An 18,909-nucleotide genomic window follows, 5' to 3' on the forward strand; every position below is an offset into this window, starting at 1 on the left:
TATCACTGAGATGTTGGGTAATTTTGCAGCATTTTCGATTGTTACCTACTGAAATTTCATAAATTTTTGGCGGAACCTTTTGAAAAATTTCACAGTTCTGGGAGTATGTACTTATTGAAACTTTAAACAATTTCATGATCAGTAAATATCTAACGAAAGCCCGAAACGCAGTTTTTTTAGGTATATGTTGAAACTTTAATTAATTTCGGTATAGCTCTACTAAAGATTTATGTCAGATATTCAGATAGACAAGTTATTAGCCCACTCTTAATCGTACTGACATTTTAACAATTTAACCACCTATTACTAAGTGTTGATAGAATCATACACTTATATATTGTATTTTATTTATAATTCCCGATGTGAGACTCATTCTCAACAATTTATTCATGATGATTAGAGTTTATTTCTAGAATGGAAAGTGATATGAATTTGAGAACTTGAAGGAAAAAATTCGAGTTATAGCTGATCTCACGTGAAAACCTTAGGTGGTGTCGTAAAAATTAAAATTTTAATAGAAAAAATTCTGCCCTAAATAATCACAACATATTACGGTAAGTAAAGCATTCCATATTAAAAGAGGAGAGAGATGTCTTCAATATTGGATCGAGAGATGTCAATCTGTTAGCATTTTAGAAAGAGAGAGACAAGCGCCAAGTGATGGTGGTTGCATGTCCGCGTGGCTTTGTTTTATAAATTCCCTTTAAAAGAGTTTGGGGATGCATATTCCAATCTTGGTGGCCCTAGTATTTTCAGTTTTGTTCTATAAAATATGTAATTTTTTTTTTTCTTTTTGTGGGGGGTGGGGAGCAGAATATGTAGTTTGATAAGAAATAAATTTAAAATGGGACAAATTATTAGCACTTTAGTTAAGGAATAAGTACCTACTTAGTAAATAATTAAGCCGGATTATTCTCCATAGTAGCCTGTCCATTTCTTAATACATGTAGTAGAAGAGTGGGGCAGAGGCATTTTTGAGTGGGTGAGGAAATCTGCAAATGCATGCATGAGATTTCTGTATATGTAGTAAAGACGGGAATTGCATGAACTACACGATGGAGATGGGGGAGAGAGAGAGAGAGAGAGAGAGAGAGAGAGAGAGAGAGAGAGAGAGAGAGTGAGAGCCACGGACTCCACCAACCCAAATTACTCAAGAAACCTAGCAAGAGCGGCGGTGCATAGTTAATGCTTATGAGGAGCGGGTCGGGGTATATGATTCATGAAGATTTGTTTGTTGAAAGAAATTAATAAAAGAGATCGTTCCTGTATATTTTCCAATTCGGATTCATACATTATACCCATGGTTTCAATGACTTGAAATCTTAAACACACCCTCAAGACAAATGCTAAGGAGACATTTTTCCACCTGAGAAATGTTAAGGAGACTTTCTCAAGTAGGATTTTCTATGGACTCTTTGCAACTAGTTTAACGTTAATTTTCGTATCAACATGATAAAACATTGTATTAAAAACATGAAATGACAAAATGTTCATTGAGAATATCGTTCCACCCTCAATCCAATATGTAGATATTAATGAAAGCCCTTTGACCAATCGACCACTTTCAAACTCATAAGAATTATGCTCTTCCCTTTGACCAATCGACTACTTTCAAACTCATAAGAATTATGCTCTTCATTGCTTTCTCAGAAGATAAACTATTTGAATTCGTAAACATAAAACTAAGGGATTCAAAAATGATAAAATTTAAAATTTGTACGAGAGAAACTTGGACCAAAGTTAGGATTTTTAAATTGAAATATAGTAGTTCCTCTATTTGAATTCATAAACACAAAGACTTAGAAATGTTGTGTGAGTCCGAATTACTTACCACCTAGGCACCCATATTAGGTGGCGAGAGTAAAGACTGCCATAAGATTGCACCGCATGTTGGTAGTTTCACTATGGCTAATAAATTTAATTTTTATATAGGTCAGATTCTTTTCGTGGTCTCTGTGGTGACACCCTAACTTTAAACTGACTTCTTGGGGTGGAAAAAAATTGTTAATAACGTGAGTTAAAGTATGGGGATAATGCTAGGGAGATGAAATATTTAGACAAAATTTTGAAAACTAAAGACATAAAAGTTGATGATTGGTTTATTATTAAGTGTTGATAAACTTGCTCATTCCAATTGATGACACATCATAAGTTTGCAAATTTAGTCTTCCTAGCATAAGGATCCATGAGGAGGTATGGCTCATCAAGCATGTGTGTCGGCTTCCTCCACAGCGAAACTTTTCCTAAATTAAACCTATCAAAAATCCTAACTTATGTTCTAAAGATCTAATTGTCAAACCGTTTTCGCCTACCTATGATTAATGCATCTATTAGTTCATTCGAATTTGATGTTCTCTCAGATGGTCTAGAAATATACACAGTTGTCTTATTATATCAGAGAAATTAAGTACATTGGACAACATCATTTGTTCTCTATGTTTTTTAATTGCTTTTCTTAATCTATTTCCCCATCAATTTTTCTGCTATGATCTCTCATTTGGTTTCCAATTTTCTTACAGTAGTGGCCGTTCGAACAATTTACACTTCATTCAGCTTTCACAAAGAAGATTAAATTTCTCACTTCTCTTCGATCCTTAGCACAAGCACTAAGTAAGTAAGTTACCTCTATCTTCTCATTTGAAAAGAAAATACTTCGTTTGTAGGCATTCTACATCCTCAGGTCTACTTTTTTTTTTTTTTTTTGGGTTTTTTCCTTGCTCAGGCATTATTTTTCTTTTACTGCATATTGATATTGAATCTTCTGTATGGAAATGCGTTTTTTTTTTATTTTTTATTTTTAACTTGCTAAAAATGCCTCTGTCAAAATTTTAAGGCCTTTTCTTTGTTCATCTCATCTTCCTCCTTTTCTTTGTCCAATTATCAATCAGTTTTTTGTTTTTATTGCTATAAAGACATTTTCTTCGTCAGATTATATATCCCTATGTCAACTCTTTCTAATTTAAATGCACTCATTTGTGATCGCATTGTATATGATAGAATAGATGGAAAAAAATAAAGGGAAATGCGGATTATATATGCACCTGGATTATCATAAATAAACTGTCTTAGCTTTGGTTATATGTTCTACTATTTTGAGTTAAATTCGACAAACCATCCACACTAACAACTCCATTTTTCAAAATTTGTAGAAACCAGCTGCCAACCCTTGCAGTGCAAAATTCAGAAGAGAAAACACCTCTACATAATGAAGATGAAGATGAGCCTGAGAACGGTGAAGTAGGCAAATATTAAAGTCTTAAAACCCGCAACATCGCACGGGCATTTTTGCTTATTCTCTAAAAGTGAAATGGAAGAGACCGTTGCAGACAGTGTTTGTGAGCATCTACTGTAAAATCCCAAATACACAAATGCGTATTCGACGATAGAACATAAAACCAGTAAATCCGACAAATCATTTCAACATCTGGCATAGCTGACTACTAGTCCAGTAGAAACTAAGAAATGTGAAGACATGCAGAGTAAGCCAACTTTGAGCCCCAGCAGAGCCCTTTCTTCCAGCCTTCTAGGAATATAAACCCAGTTTATACTTGTATAAAAACACTTGCCCCTTCTTTGTAAATTTCCGTTGGAAAAGATACAGTTTAATTGCTATATTAATCACATATAAAATTAAAGAATAATTTGTGCAATTAAATAAACAATTTAATGCATACTCATAACGAAAAACAATGTCAAAAGCACATGAAAATGGATTTTAAAAAATCTGAAAATTGGTCGAGGCAAATATTGAATGTTTAAGATAAGTTTACGCTCTATTACGGTGCTCATGATTGGTCGGCGTTTGTCTCTTAGGTCCTTGTAATAGTAGCACTCTACGATTGTGTTGAATACTCTGTGATATGGACTCAAGAAGATACTACAACACTTTCTTAACCATAGTGAACTATATGTACAAATATGTGAATGTGGATGTAATTTCTACTTGCATAAGGGTTACTTAACCGTAGGCTTTCAATACTTTGTCATATTGCTTAGGATACCCTTTTTAGCTTCTAGAATCTATTTCTTAGTTCAAGACCCCCCTTAATAACTGGAATCAAAGAATTAGTAGATATGTTCCGCCCAAAATGGAAATGAGCTAGGGTTATGAACTTATAATCTATAATCTGATAATCGAGTTGTAGGTTCCATCATTATAAGTTCATTCCATACTGGAATAAGGTTATATATATTCTAAAAGGGTATATATCAGGTGATTTTTGGGTGCCTTTGGTTGTTTATATATATGCAGGTGTGTGGACTATACCAAAACTAACTCAAAAATATTGAAGCAAAAACAAATTAACAAATTAAAACAAAAGTGAAAACTATTCATAAAGCGGGAGCCTCAAATTAGGATTCCGAATGCATGCAGCAAAACACAGTTTGAGTCCTCTTGAAAAGTTAAACATATATGTAGTTGACATGGATTACAGATTGGTATGACCAACTTAAGAAACTCCCCTAGTTAAGAACTCGAATCCTAACCATAACGTCACGGTTAAAGACCTAAAGCAACCATGAACCAAATCGAACAGCGTTTCTAATCTTGAAGCATGAAAGTTCAGACAGTCTTTCTTCTCAAGAGGATGTATCTTCTTCACCAATATAATCTGTTTTCAACTTTTCATCATCTGTGAACTAATCCGTAACTTCCAAACATCGTCTCATCTATATCTGTAAAACAATACGAAATAACACACAGGCAAACTTCAATCAAAGATCACTATGGATAAAGCAATCAACAGAGGTAAGCTAGGGAATTACGTTTCCTCATTTTATTTATAATTTCTTAACAATATATTACACCATGTTTTCTTCTCATTTAAAACCACGCCAATTCAAATGGCATCCCATATAATTAGTGCCCTTATGCAGCAAGAACTTGAGTGAATGCTGTAGCTTTCGCACAAAGCGTATGGATGTACTGTACGAGAAAATATTCAGCAAACCATGACAGCTCTCAACAGAGTTAAAGGCTGGATTTGAGTAAACTACCTACATTTATGTGCCACAGTGACTAAAGTACTTCAAAGAAAGCCCATCAGGCATCAGGTAAGCCTGTGGAATGGAATCTACCAGGAGCCTAACATGCACCATCTGTAATCGTTTAATTTGAAAGGAGTGATGAGTATAAAACATATTGCATTTCTACCACATAAAAGTCCTTGACATACTCTGATCAAACTACCAGATGATGAACTACAAACTAGAATTCCACAATGAAAAATCTTTCAACTAATGCTAGGCAGATTATCTTAACCGTCACCAAATAATGATTCCTAACAGTGGACGACATGTTTCAAGGCTTCATCAGGGTAAAATATGTCCAATATAGCATAAGCATGACACTCCAAATAATCAATTTCTTTCCAAAGTGAAATGGAAGAGGCCTGTTCGGACAAAGTTTGTAAGTTTGTAACCAAAGACCGTGAAAAAATAAATAAATATCAATTTCAACATCTGGCAATAGCTTACTAGACTCTTAGTACTCCCTATATCTCTTCTCTATCTGCCAAGAGCCATTTTCATACTATACACTATTTGTCCACCAACGTCTGATGCAGTAACAGTAGAAAGTTCAAAATAATCAAGTAAAAGAAAACCATCTCCAGTCTCCAAATGGAAACAGCTTGACTGATCACAATAAACATCATCTTTGCCACATAACATACAATCTTGCTAAGATTCCTATCGCTCGTCCACACTCCACTGTCAAAAGCTGCCTCTTCAGCAATTAAATCATTGAGAAAATGGGCCATACTCAGTACTTACTCCTAACAGTAGTCTTCAACCGAATTACATAGCGTACGACAAGACAGTACAACAACTACATATCCATTAATGTTAGTCACGGATGTCTTATCAGAAAAAGAAAAAAAAAATGTTAGTCACGGATGCGATTCTATTTCCCAAGAAACTAAGAAAAGTGAAAACATGCAGAGTAGGTTAACTTTGACAATAGAGACAGAACACATAATCTTTTTCATGTTTGGACAAAACATTTGTTGAGAAGTCATGTAAATAACAACTAGTATCAGAAAGAAGAACATAAAAACAATAAACCAAAATAGCGATGAAAAAAATAAAAAAGGTAGAACGAGAAAGAGGTTTATCACTTTATCTTAATCAACTGGACACCGTCCCTAACAACATGCAATCATGAAAACAGAGTAATCTAAATTGGATGGGAATACAGAACAATTATCTGCCACCAAATGGGAAACACAAACATAATTTCAATAATTCTGCATCTATTCAAATAAAAATGACCTTCAAATTGCACGCAGCAAGAAAAAGCAATGCTTAACTATGTGGGAGAGATGTTACCTCTGAGCTCAAATCCACGATGGCATCCTTAAGAGAAACAACGCTTGGAATATGGACAAATGCTTCAACCATTGATGGTATTCCATCAACTTCAACCGCAGCAGAGCCCTTTTTTCCAGGAGTATAAACCCTCAGTTTATACTTGAGTGAAAACACCACTTGGCCCTTCTTTGTAAATTTCAACAATTGAGTAGCAGAAAAACTAGTTCCGTACCCAATCACTTGCTGCATGACAAGCTCCTCGGCCCACGATTCCTTAACGCCATAATCCTTCATCACCCAAACATTGATATCACTCATCGAGAGAACGTATACGGAGAGGCAGCCTCTCAGGGCAGCGAGGCTAACAAGACGCTTTCCCAAAGAACAAGGCGGTAATGGCAACTCTTGGAAACACTCACTTCCAACATCAAAGGCACAAATCAATACAGAATTGTCGCTACGAGCAATCCAATGAAGAAAACCGTCATGATAAACCCCATACGATTGGTACCCAAAAGGGTACACAGAATTCCCAACATTTCTCCAACTTCCAGTGCCAACAGTCAAAACCATTACCTCCCATTCATTCGATTTCAATCCGTTACTCGTAGATGCAACCACAACTAATTTATAGACACCATCGACAGGACTAAACCCAAACCCATAAAGAAACGGAAAAGCAATATCCTTGGGAAATCTTGGAAGAGTTATGGACTCACCAATAACGGGATTGGAGATGTAAAACCGACCGCTGTTAAGCCTATCGTACACGCAGAGGAAGCCATTGCAGGAACCCACAATTTGCACACCGAAATTCGGGACATTGGGGCCTTTGGGAAGCCTGATTACGACGTCGTTCTTGCCTGAGGGTTTGTCGAGGTCGACCAAGAAGAGGCCGGCGGTGTTGGGGTTTCGGGTGCTGCTGTTTTGGAGCAAAAGGCAATCGGGTGTCTGTGAAAGTAGGTACTTTGTGAATTGGGGGTCCGAGAGCGATCGGCGCCATGACTTGCACACGCAGCGGCATTGTATCAGAGCTTTGATTGGGATTTTGCCGAAGATCTCGACCGTTATGTGGTTTGGGAGTTGGAGAATGTAGGGCTTCTTCTCGTTTCCTTCTTCCTGTTCATCTTTTTGCTTTGGCGGTTCGGCGTCGGAGTTGGTTGGCGGGCTGGTGTGCGTGGGTTTGATTTTCTTCATGGCTGGAGATGTCATGGAAACCTGAAATGCGAACGATGCCTTTTTGGTGGGAAGGAATGGAACCGTGTGTAATGCCTGTACTTGCACTTTATAATGCTTGGAACAATGACTGCTCTAATTCATGGATAGAGGATCTTCACCGGATCATCTTCGAGGATTCCCAAGATTTTATAATCATATCTGTGCATTGTATATTATGCTATCAGTTTTTATCAAGTATTGTTTATATTCAATTTTAAATAAAAAAATTTACAATAATTTATAAGATGTACGATAAACGAATATGATTGGATGATTTCCAGAATCCTCACAAAAAAAATCTAATGAGAATCCTTCTGGTTATTCGTGGGAATTTCAGTTGAGGAAGTGGACAAATTTATAATTTTATTTTCACAAACAAATAAAGAATTTTATATTTTATAAATATGAACTGTATTAATGAAATTCTTTTTGTCAACAAAAAGATGGTGAAAAGATATTTTGTCTTCTATCACAAAATAAAATTAAGAACAATAAAGTAATTTTGTATTTTTTTTTACAAGTATCACCTACATGTGATCCTAACAAATATTTACTTTAAAAAATAAAAACAAAAACTCATCCTCCATTTCCACATTCTCTCTTTATCTCCCTCTCCCCTTCTTTTAAAAACAAAATAAAAGTGTGTGGGATATGCTAGTATTTTTTTTTAAATTAAGTGAGAATAACTATTTAATTTTAAGGTGTAATTTTAAATTGGTCATAACATTTTAAAATATTTCAAATAACTGCCTAATGTTTTCAAATTGGACATCGTCACCAACCCTTGATAAGTATTAAAGCAAGTTTCACTCTCACATCATCTATAGTGATCTAGATTGCTAATGGTTATGTGGTCGTTATGTATAATTAATATGTCGTTGCTATTAAAAATGATAAATTTTCTATATTCAAATATATAAAAAAAATTATCATTATTGCTATTCATTAAAAAGAGTTTTTTCACATTTTAGCCAAAATGGTCTCTAAGATTGGCATAATTTCTCACTTTGATCTCTGAGATTTGAAATTAATAAAATTAGTTCCTAATTTGTCTACCATCAATCATTTTGATCATTCCGTGAAAATTCTCTGTTAAATAAGGACCAAAATAATAAAAACAACCTCAATTAAATAAATAGTGGATCAAATTGATTTGACAAAATTTGAGCGTACTTTTTCATTTTGGTCATATTCAACGGATATTTTTCACGGAATAATCAAAACAATTGTTAGTGGACAAACTCAATAACTAATTTTATCAATTTTCAATCTCAATGACAAAATTGAAGAGTTATGTAAATCTTAGATACTATTTTAGCTAAAAAGTCTTCCTTAAATAATGTGTCAAAAAAAAAAGGGAAATTATATTCATACATCCCAAATTAATTCTCCCACACCCTTTTAATTTTTTAATATTTATTTATCAAGCGTTTGTGGTGTTTAGAAAATATTAAAAAATTAAAAAGGTGTGGGAGAAATAATTTGTGGTGTGTGAATATAATCTCTCTAAAGATCCCTTTCCACCTAATCCACCTAGTCCAGGATCCAGACCGTTGAAATTTGATCCAACAGCTACAGTTATTATCACTTTTAAAGGGGCTCTATGTTTGTAGTCGTTGGATCAAATTTTAACGGTCCGAATCCTGAATTAGGTGGATTAGGTGGAAAGATGCTAAATTTTGAAGTTCAAAACAGCGCTAAAAGCCGAAACGAAACTATCTGAACATAAAGACTATCAAGTAAAATTTGCCTAAACCTAAACTATTACTAACAAGATTCTTCTCTCTATACAAATGCCGAAGTTTGCAATGTCGAGATCTTTAACGCAACTCTTAAGGAAGCCAAACAAGAGAACCCAACTATAGCCCTAGTAAGTTGCAGGCGCCAAATAAACTGTGAGAGGTTACTCGAATTCCACTTGTAACTTATCAATCCATAACCTCCAGATCAGCCCAAATAAAGCTTCCATAAGTTATAACTCAGCAGCGAGACTCTCACCTGTCACCAAATTGGCACAAACTCATAAATCAATTTACTATCAAAATCTTTTAAAACGATTGCCGATGGACAAACTCTGGAACCAATTTTATCAATTTTCAATCTCAAGGACAAAATTGAAGAGTTATGCGAATCTTAGATAATATTTTATCTAAAAAGCCTTCCTTAAATAATGTGTGTCAAAAGAAAATAGTAGTATAAATGAATCATTTAAAAATTAAAATGCAAGTATACTAAATTTTTTGGTTGAAAATAGGGCTAAAAGCCGAAACAAAACTATCTGAACATAAGGACTATCAAGTAAAAATTGCCTGAACCTAAACTATTACTAACAAGATTCTTCTCTCTATAAAAATTTCGAAGTTTGCAATGTCGAGATCTTCAACGCAACTCTGAGGAAGCCAAACAAGAGAACCCAACTATAGCCCCAGTAGGTTGCAGGCGCCAAATAAATTGTGAGAGGTTACTCAAATTCCACTTGTAACTTATCAATCTGTAACATCCAAGCCAATGATCCGCCCAAATAAAGCTTCCATAAGTTATAACTCAGCAACGAGACTCTCACCTGTCGCCAAATTGGCACAAATCCAGAAAACAGTTTACTACCAGAATCTCTTAAAACACCACCTGCTCCAATAGCATTAACATTCCCCTGCATGCAGCCATCTACATTCAGCTCAATCCAACCCGTAGCAAGAGCTTCCAATCGAGCAAAGAATCAATCCTAAAAAGGAAATAAAACTTAATATGCCCTAAAACTAGAAACTCTACGCATAGCTTTGACATACATTACCTTTGAGCAAGCTTGGAATACGGACACACTTATCGACCAATGATAGTAGCATAAGCCTGCAAGTGAGACCCATTTAACCACAAGACTTTCCCCTGCTCTGTAAACTTCAACACTCGGGCAGAAGTTGGAGAACCAAGTGCTTCGTTGCTAATTTCAAGCTCTTTGGTCCAAGACTCATTAATTCCATTATCCTTCATCATCTAGACATTGATATTACGAGTCGAGCAAGAGCGAACAGTTACAGAGAGGCAAGCATTCAAGACTCCAAGGGTAAACTAAATTTCTAGCAAATCCAAATAACTCGGCAGCTGCTCTTAAGTCCAAATAACAAGGAGGTCGTGGTAACCGCTGGAATGCTCTCTTTCAACGTCAAAGTCCCATATCAAAGTAGAACTATCCCCATACCGACCAACCCATTGAAGGAATCCATTTAGATAAACCCCATACGGTTGAAAACGGGAGGAAGGGTATACAGACACATCCCTAATGCTTCTCCAAATCCTGGACCCAATAGTCAAAACCAATACCTCATCTTCACTAAATTTACCACTTGGAGACATAAACACAACAACTTTGTAGACATTACTGATGGGACTAGACCCAAACCAACAATAATACGGCTTATCAATTCTCCGACTATGACAATAGGCTATAGTATGGGGCGACAAGGATATTTGTATATGCAGAGCAAACCGTTGCATGTGTAGAGGATACATGATAACGAGTTACTCCCAGACCAAAAATTTGATCGGGGATACAGCATTACATGTTGCTATTAGGTATGGTCACTTCGAAGTGGTGATTCTAAGCTGATCATGAATTGGATTGTTTTACTAACAGCGCCAACGAATCTCCATTGTTCTTGGCTACTAGCAAAGACTTTCCGAGCATTGGTCGCTAACTGTGACCCTTCAAATAGAAGGGGAGGGGAAAAAAATAAGGGAGAGAATCCTACTCCATTTACAATAGGCTAATTTCGTCATATTTGTACAACGCCATTGCATTTTTCACACCAGTGCCTTTTCGACTACATATATTTGGATATGAAGCTGAAAGGTGGCGTTTGAAGTCATGGATCCTTCTGTGTATGAGGCAGCGAGATCAGGTGATCTTGGTTTCCTTGAAAAAATTGGAGACAGTGAGCTATCAAGTGATCTTCTTCTGCAGAAAACACCTAGAAATAACAATATTCTTCATGCTGAGTTCAAACAAATCGATTTCTTCAAAAGTGCCTTGATCGATAGTCAATCTCCATAGTTTTGGGCCACTAACAACAAATGCGACACTCCTATGCACGTAGCTCCTAGAGCAGACTGAGTTGAGGTAGTAGGGTTGCTCCTTAATCTAGTAGGAGCTCGATGAGGAAAGTGCGTCGGCGGATGGCGAAGCGTATAAAGAGCAACACCGGATCAAAAATTTGATAAAAGTGATGTAGGATTACATCTTGCCGTCAGGTACGGTCACCTCGAAGTGGTGATTCTGTTGGTCGAAGTCAATCCTGAGTTGTGTTGTTTTACTAATAGGACTAACGAATCCCCGTTGTTCTTAGCTACTAGCAAGGGCCAACGAATCCCCGTTATTCTTAGCTATTAGCAAGGACTTTCCGGACATTGCCACTATATGTTAGACTAGTCTTCAACATCTCATTCCTTAAGGGGATTAATGGTATTACAACTTTGCATGCAGTAACTCGCAACATCAGCTGTGAAGGCAAATGATTTCTGGATACTCTTGTTGTTTTTGTTCCTAAATTTTCATTTTATATATTAAATTCAAAGCCTAGAAAAAAAAAAATAGTGGTGTGCGGATATAACTTCTCTAGAAAACGTATTTCAACTAACTAAACTTCTCACTTCCTGCTATAAATTGTGCTTACTCCCTACAAATGAATTGTATGGAAACACAAAGGCCAGCAGGAAGAGAGAAGTATTAGTTAGTTGAAATATGTTTTCCAAAGAAGTGGTTTCTAATATGTTTTTCATAAAAGTGATTTCTGCAAATCGTTATTTTCTTTTCTAGCCTTCAAATTTAATATATAAAATGAAAATTGAGGAACAAAAATAACACTATATGCATAAATCATTTACCTTCGCAGCTGATTTTGCGAATTATTGCATGCAAGATTGTGACACTATTAATCCCCTGGAAGGAATCGATATTGGAGACTTGTCTAACATGTAGTGGGCAATGTCCGGAAAGCCCTTGCTAGTAGCTAAGAATAACGGGGATTCGTTGGCCCTTGCTAGTAGCCAAGAACAACGGAGATTCGTTAGTCCTATTAGTAAAACAACACAATACATGACTGACTTCAACCAATAGAATCACCACTTCGAGGTGACCGTACCTGACGGCAACATGTAATCATGTATCACTTATATCAAAATTTTGGTCCGATGTCGCTCTTTATACGCTTCGCCATCCGCCAACGCACTTTCCTCATCGAGCTCCTACTTGATTAAGAAGCAACCCTACTACTTCAACTCAGCCTGCTCTAGCAGCTACGTGCATGGGAGTGTCGCATTTGTTGTTAGTGGCCCAAAACTGTGGAGATTGATAGTCAATCTGGGCGCTTTTGAAGAAATCGATTTGTTTGAACTCAGCGTGAAGAATATTGTTATTTCTAGGTGTTTTCTGCAGAAGAGGATCAATTGATAGCTCACTGTCTCCAATTTTTTCAAGGAAACCAAGATCACCTGATCTCGCTGCCTTATACACAAAAGGATCCATGACGTCAAACACCACCTTTCAGCTTCATATCCAAATATATGTAGTAGAAAAGGCACTGGTGTGAAAAATGCAAAGGCGTTGTACAAATATGACAAAATTAGCCTATTGTAAATGGAGTAGGATTCTCTCCCTTTTTTTTTTCTCCCTCCCCTTCTATTTGAAGGATTACGGTTAAGTCAAATTAACATCTTATATTAATTTTTTTATAGAAAGAGAAAACTAAAATAGAGAATGTGAGAGGAAAGAATGAAAGGATATAGAAAGAGGAGGGGAGAGAATCCTAATCCGTTGTAAATTGCCCATCAAAGCAAATAACATGCCGTTGTAAATTGCCTATCAAAGCAAATAACATGAGTCGTTTCAGTGTAATTATATTTATATATGCCTATTTGCGGAAACAAAATGAGAAGGTGCCTAAACGGTGCTTGATTGGGCTTATTTTAATCAGGTACATATCAAAAATTTTAAGGTGCCGTTTCATAATTATTTCATTTTTAGTTTTTAGTTTTTATTTTTCATTTTTTTTTTTTTTAAGATTGAAAACTAAAATCTTACTTGGTAATTAGTTTTGATTTAAAAAAATAAAAATATAAAAGCTGAAAACCAAAAAGAGAAAACTCAAAGGTCAAATTTTGAAAAGTCAAAAATCTGTTTTTTATTCTTTTCTTCTACATTGTATCGAATCCGGATTCTCTTTGTGAGTATCCCGAAGATCTTTGAATCGTATCCGTTCATAATTGAACATAAACAGTACGGTATTGATCAAAACTGACCGCGCAATATACAATAAATGAATATGATTCACGAATCTTTGAAATCCTCACAAAAATGATCCTGTTGACACTGCCTAAATGCCTTGGGATTAAAAAGCTCCTCACCGAAACATACCTTAAAGGGAACTTAGACAGGAAAGAACATATGAGCACGGTATGCTGAAATGGGGTTGAGGATGAAGAGTTATACGTCTCCGTGGACCTCGAGACCTCTACCAGCCTGATATCAGAGCCAATGGCAAATGGAGTAGAGATGTGGCTTATGAGAGAATGAGCTGAACAGATTTATCTTCTCAATGCTAGGGTTTTCCACCCGTGTGGACTTACACGTGTGTCCCTTGCTGCGCATTCCTTGTGCCCCATTTGTGGACTATTCGTTCACCATATATTGTGCGGTCAGCTTTCATTAGGTACTGTTTGTGTTTAATATTAAATAAAAAATTTAAAATAATCTCTAACCGTACGATGTATGATGAATGAATATGATGAGAGTTCTCACAAAAAAATCCGGATGGGATCCAAAATCCCCCATTTGTCTTTCTTTTATTTTATTTTATTCTATTTTGTGTTATTTTATTTTTTTTGTTTTATTTAATTCTTTTTGGAATTTGATTTATCTGTCTTCTAGTTTTCTTTTCTTTTTGTGGTTTTCTACATTGTTTTTCTTTATTTTTCACACCTTGAGGATAACGTGTAATTTAAATTTGAAGATGAAGTAAATTTTTAGATTTTTAATTTTTGAAATAGTAAACTTTTTTTTAAACTTTTTAAGTTACTATTCACGAATTATTTTTACTTGGACACTAATTCATGAGCTATACTTTGAAAAAATTTCACATTCACACCAACATGATTTGTGGGAAGTGAGATTGGAATACGTACTTTTCGTCTGATAAAATTTTTAAGTTTTGTGCTAAGTTTTAGTTCTTGTTATAAATAAAGTAATAATTGTTTCATCCGAAACTTTGCTTAGTAACCGGATCAATCTTGCCTAATTAGTAGTAATTTTCGCGTAAAACAATGGAGCCTTATGTAACAACCCATCCCTGAATTATAGTGTTTTAAACTATTACGCACAAAATTCTTCTCTCTACAGACTCTACAGACAAGTCGAAGTTTGCAATGTCAAGATCTTCACCGCAACTCCGAGCAAGCCAAAACAAGAGAACCCAATTATTGTCCCAGTAGGTTGCAGCGCCAAATAAACTGTGAGAGCTTACTCAGATCCGTAACCTCCAGGTCAATTGTCAGCCCAAATAAAACTCCCATAAGTTAAACTCAGTAGCGAGACTCTCACCTCATCTGTGGCCAATAGGAGTGGGCATAAAAACCGCCAAACCGCAAAACCGCATCGAACCGTAAGAAAAAAAACCGAAAAAAACCGTGTTGACCGGAACAGTCAACTTTGAGTGAAAAACCGAACCGAACCGTTCAAACCGGTTTCAGTTCAGGTTTCGAATGACCAAGAACCAGCCGAACCGAACCGAACCGTTTTATTAATAATAAATAAATAAATTATATATACACACACATGTCATGGTATAATAGGTTGAAAAATTGGTTTCACTAAATTGCAAAACAGAGGATCTTATCCCAATTAGGGTTCATTTTCATTTACACAACTTCGCCTTCACTTACCACACATTTTCTTGATGCTTCTTCAAACTTGGGCTTCTTCAAACTTGGGAAGCCCATGCTTCCTCTCTGAAATTAGTTTTTTGATTTTGCTTGCTCTCTGGAATAAGTTATGTGATTCAATTATATGTTGTTTGATTAATTGATTGTGTACAGGAGCTGCTGCTTCCTGCTTGCTCTCTGAAGTCTGAAAACCTGCAATTTGCTTCATCATTTTTTTGTTTGTTGACTGATTGACCAGTGCATATGTATTTTAGTTGTCTCTTTTTGTTGACTTGGTGCCACTACCAAAGACATTTGCATTAAAAAAATGTGTTGTATGCAACTTTATGTAATCAGTTTTAGAAGATGTATTTGAATGCATAATGATTTGGTGTTCAAATAATTTATTATTAGGAACCGTAAACCGGCAAGAACCGAATCGGAACCGGTGTAGACCGAACCGTAATGTTCTAGTAATAAATTTAAGTGGAACCGCACCGAACTGAACCGTTAATATATTTCGATTCCGATTCTAATTTAGGGATGGAACCGCACCGAACCGCACCGTGCCCCACCCTAGTGGCCAAAGTGGCAGAAACCCATATAGCAATTTGCGACCAAATCTCTTGAAACACCACCCGCTTCAATAACATTAGCATTCCCCTTCAATAAGAGGAGCTTCCCAATGGAGCAAAGAATCATTCCTAAAAGGGAAATAGAACTTGTTTAAGTCGTATGCCCCTAAAAGTAGAAGACTACGCACGTACTAACCCGAAAATTAAGCATTCTAGCCTTCAATAATGGTTCATGCAATAAGGAAAACTAAGTTTAGAAACAGCAGCAAATCAAACAAGGATTGAATTCAAAACCAATTACATAGTGACAATGAATCGTCACATAAGCTAAAACTGTTAGTAACATAAAGGGCGATTCCAAGCCAACAAAGCTCTCCGCTTTGAGAGAGTCAGAGTAATAAATTGGCAAAAGTAAATATAAGTATATAAGAAAATTTCAAATAGCAAGAAAAACCAATTTATCACATTAGCTTTGACATATATTACCTTTGAGCTCTAGCCTGACATGATATCTCTAAGCCGAACAAAGCTTGGAATATGAACACACTCATCGATCAATGATGGTATCCCATCAACCTCAACCATCACGACGCCCCTTGTTCCAGGAGTATAAGCCTGCAAGTGAGACCCATTTAACAACAAGACTTTACCCTCCTCTGTAAACTTCAACACTCGAGCAAAAGTTGGAGAATCAAGTGCTTCGTTGCTAATTTCAAGCTCTTTGGTCCAAGACTCGCTAATGCCATAATCCTTCATCATCCAGACATTGATATTACGAGTCGAGCAAGAGCGAACAGTTACAGAGAGGCAACCATTCAAGACTCCAAGGGTAAATTGAGTTTCTTGCAAATCCAAACAACTCGGCAGCTGGTCTAAGTCCAAATAACAGGGTGGAAGTGGTAACTGATGGAAATGCTCCCTTTCAACGTCAAAGGCCCATATGAAAGTCGAACTATCCCCATACTGACCAACCCAATGAAGGAATCCATTAAGATAAACCCCATATGGTTGAAACCGAGAGGAAGGGTACACAGACACATCCCCAATGCTTCTCCAAATCCTGGAGCCAATAGTCAAAACCAATACTTCATCTTCACTAGATTTATCACTCGGAGACATAAACACAACAACTTTGTAGACATTACTGATGGGACTAAACCCAAACCCACAATAATACGGATTATCAACTCTCCGGCGCTGACAATAGGCGACAGTATGGGGAGACAAGGATATCACTGGAAGCGCTAAAGACTCGCTAGTAATGGGATTGGAAATGTAAAAATGGCGTTGGTTCAATTCATATATGCAGAGCAAACCATTGCGAGAACCCAAAATGCCCACGCGAAGAGCGTGGACATTTGGATCTCTAGCAAGTTTCAGTACAAAGTCATTTGGGTTTGAGACCTTATCAAGGTCGAACAATAAGTATCCCTCCGACTTGGGGTTTATTGGGCCGCCTCTTAAGCCGTGGAACAAAAATGAAGGGGGTGTTTGTGAAAATAGGTGTTTGGTAAACTGGGGGTCTGAGAGCGAATGGCGCCAAGACTTGCACACACACTGGCATTGGATGAGGGTTTTAATTGGGACTTTGCAGAATATCTGCACTGTTATGTGGTCTGGCAATTGCAGAATGCAGGGTTTCTTATCATCCTCTTCTATGTCAGTGTTGGTTGGTTCGGTTTTCTTTGTGTGCGCATCCATGTCGAATCGCTGCAAAAAACTCACACCAGATTCTCAAATCAAGATTCATCTATAGTAAAGTTGAGCATGTATGTGCCAAATACATAACATGATGGGACTAGAAATGGAGGTCGGATTACCAACAAGTTAAACAATCCCACGATAAGGATTGGATTAAACGCTCAAACTTTTCAGAAGAAATCCAATCTCTACATTTACGAAACGGAAAAGACCCAAATCCTTGAAAACAAATCCACAAATCCAAACCCTTCATTCTTATTAGAAAATAGCTGCTGAAAAATACACAGAATAAGACTAAACCTGAAAAATAAAAACCCAGAAAAATAAAAATTAAATAAAGAAAGAAACCAGAAGAACTGAAAGTACCTGTTGATGCAGCTGAGGAGCTCTTGTTTCGTTTCTCTTCTTTCTGCTTGAATGAAAGTTCATGAAGCTTTTTCTAGAGACTCGGAAGGGTTTACAGCTTTATAGTCATTTATTAGAAGCTGGCGTCATTGTGGCAAACATTTTTTAGGCTGATGATATCTGCACAATTATTTTTTTATTTTATATATTATTAAATTTTGATAGTCTAATTAAATAAATTAAAGAAAATTGATAAATAAAATTTAATTAGAGTGTGTGAGAGTTAAAAAATGATGTGTGAATTTGAACCACTTAGTACCACGGTCTGTTAATATTTCTCTTCACTTATAAGTGAGAGGTTTTATATTCGATTATCGACAAAGACGAATTTGAACCATATTATTGCTGAGGTTAAGCACACCTCCTCCTTCTTAATATGAATAACATCATTTGTTCCAAAAATAAAAATATTATGTGAATAACACTACTTAAAAAAATAAAAAAAATAAAAAAATCAGTTGTTAGTTGTGAGTCATGACATTAAAAATCAAAAATGATTTTTGCATTTTTTTTTTCTTTCTTCGTTATTTTTCTGTTGTTTTTTATTCATTGGATTACTAAATCAAAAGAGAATTAAGATATAGAAACCATGGAAGAAAAGGAATATGAGAAATCATTTCCCTTGAATATTAGAGTATGATTGTTTTTCTTGTTTTGCTTTCAGTAGATAATGTTTTTGTGGTTTTGCTTCCGGTAGAAAAATTATATTACAATTTTACTGTAATACGATAAATAAACTGTCTTATTTTCAGTTCGTTCGAACTTACATGTAGAGGAGAGAGCTCACTAT

At 36.0% G+C, this 18,909-nt stretch overlaps 2 protein-coding genes and 1 pseudogene across 6 annotated transcripts; all 3 read right to left on the bottom strand.

Annotated features, from left to right (window-relative positions):
* Positions 1–4,310: 4,310 nt before the first annotated feature.
* On the bottom strand, positions 4,311–7,689 carry LOC137723361 (F-box protein At3g07870). Of its 2 annotated transcripts, none has more exons than XM_068462542.2 (2): positions 6,331–7,689; positions 4,311–4,677 (listed from the first exon to the last, which is right to left on the bottom strand). In XM_068462542.2, the coding sequence occupies exons 1-2, from the start codon at positions 7,522–7,524 to the stop codon at positions 4,672–4,674; spliced, it is 1,200 nt and encodes a 399-aa protein (XP_068318643.2). In that variant the 5' UTR covers positions 7,525–7,689; the 3' UTR covers positions 4,311–4,671. The 2 variants fall into 2 exon arrangements, with proteins under 2 accessions (XP_068318643.2, XP_088548325.1); XM_088692199.1 differs by lacking the exon at positions 4,311–4,677 and adding an exon at positions 4,735–5,100 and having other exon boundaries at positions 6,331–7,665.
* Positions 7,690–10,300: 2,611 nt separating this feature from the next.
* Positions 10,301–11,081, bottom strand: LOC148697271 (F-box/kelch-repeat protein At3g23880-like; annotated as a pseudogene).
* A 3,774-nt stretch (positions 11,082–14,855) lies between these two features.
* LOC137723612 (F-box protein At3g07870) lies at positions 14,856–18,222 on the bottom strand. Of its 4 annotated transcripts, none has more exons than XM_088692201.1 (3): positions 18,081–18,222; positions 16,500–17,723; positions 14,856–15,118 (listed from the first exon to the last, which is right to left on the bottom strand). In XM_088692201.1, the coding sequence occupies exons 1-2, from the start codon at positions 18,141–18,143 to the stop codon at positions 16,509–16,511; spliced, it is 1,278 nt and encodes a 425-aa protein (XP_088548327.1). In that variant the 5' UTR covers positions 18,144–18,222; the 3' UTR covers positions 14,856–15,118; positions 16,500–16,508. The 4 variants fall into 4 exon arrangements, with proteins under 4 accessions (XP_088548327.1, XP_088548326.1, XP_068318912.2 ...); XM_088692200.1 differs by lacking the exon at positions 14,856–15,118 and adding an exon at positions 15,826–16,142; XM_068462811.2 differs by lacking the exon at positions 14,856–15,118 and having other exon boundaries at positions 16,282–17,723.
* Positions 18,223–18,909: the final 687 nt, after the last annotated feature.

The sequence above is a fragment of the Pyrus communis genome, chromosome 4, assembly GCF_041283825.1.
Source record: "Pyrus communis isolate YQ-2024b chromosome 4, ASM4128382v1, whole genome shotgun sequence".
Taxonomy (NCBI): Eukaryota; Viridiplantae; Streptophyta; class Magnoliopsida; order Rosales; family Rosaceae; genus Pyrus; species Pyrus communis.

What these genes read in the sequence shown, in the direction of transcription:
- LOC137723612 (XM_088692201.1), bottom strand. Translation starts at nt 18,143, where the DNA reads ATGAACTTTCATTCAAGCAGAAAGAAGAGAAACGAAACAAGAGCTCCT. An exon ending in CTCCTCAGCTGCATCAACAG is followed by an intron (nt 17,724 to 18,080) that starts GTACTTTCAGTT and finishes AGTTTTTTGCAG; the next exon opens with CGATTCGACATGGATGCGCA.
- LOC137723361 (XM_088692199.1), bottom strand. Translation starts at nt 7,524, where the DNA reads ATGACATCTCCAGCCATGAAGAAAATCAAACCCACGCACACCAGCCCG. An exon ending in TCGTGGATTTGAGCTCAGAG is followed by an intron (nt 5,101 to 6,330) that starts GTAACATCTCTC and finishes AAACGATTACAG; the next exon opens with ATGGTGCATGTTAGGCTCCT.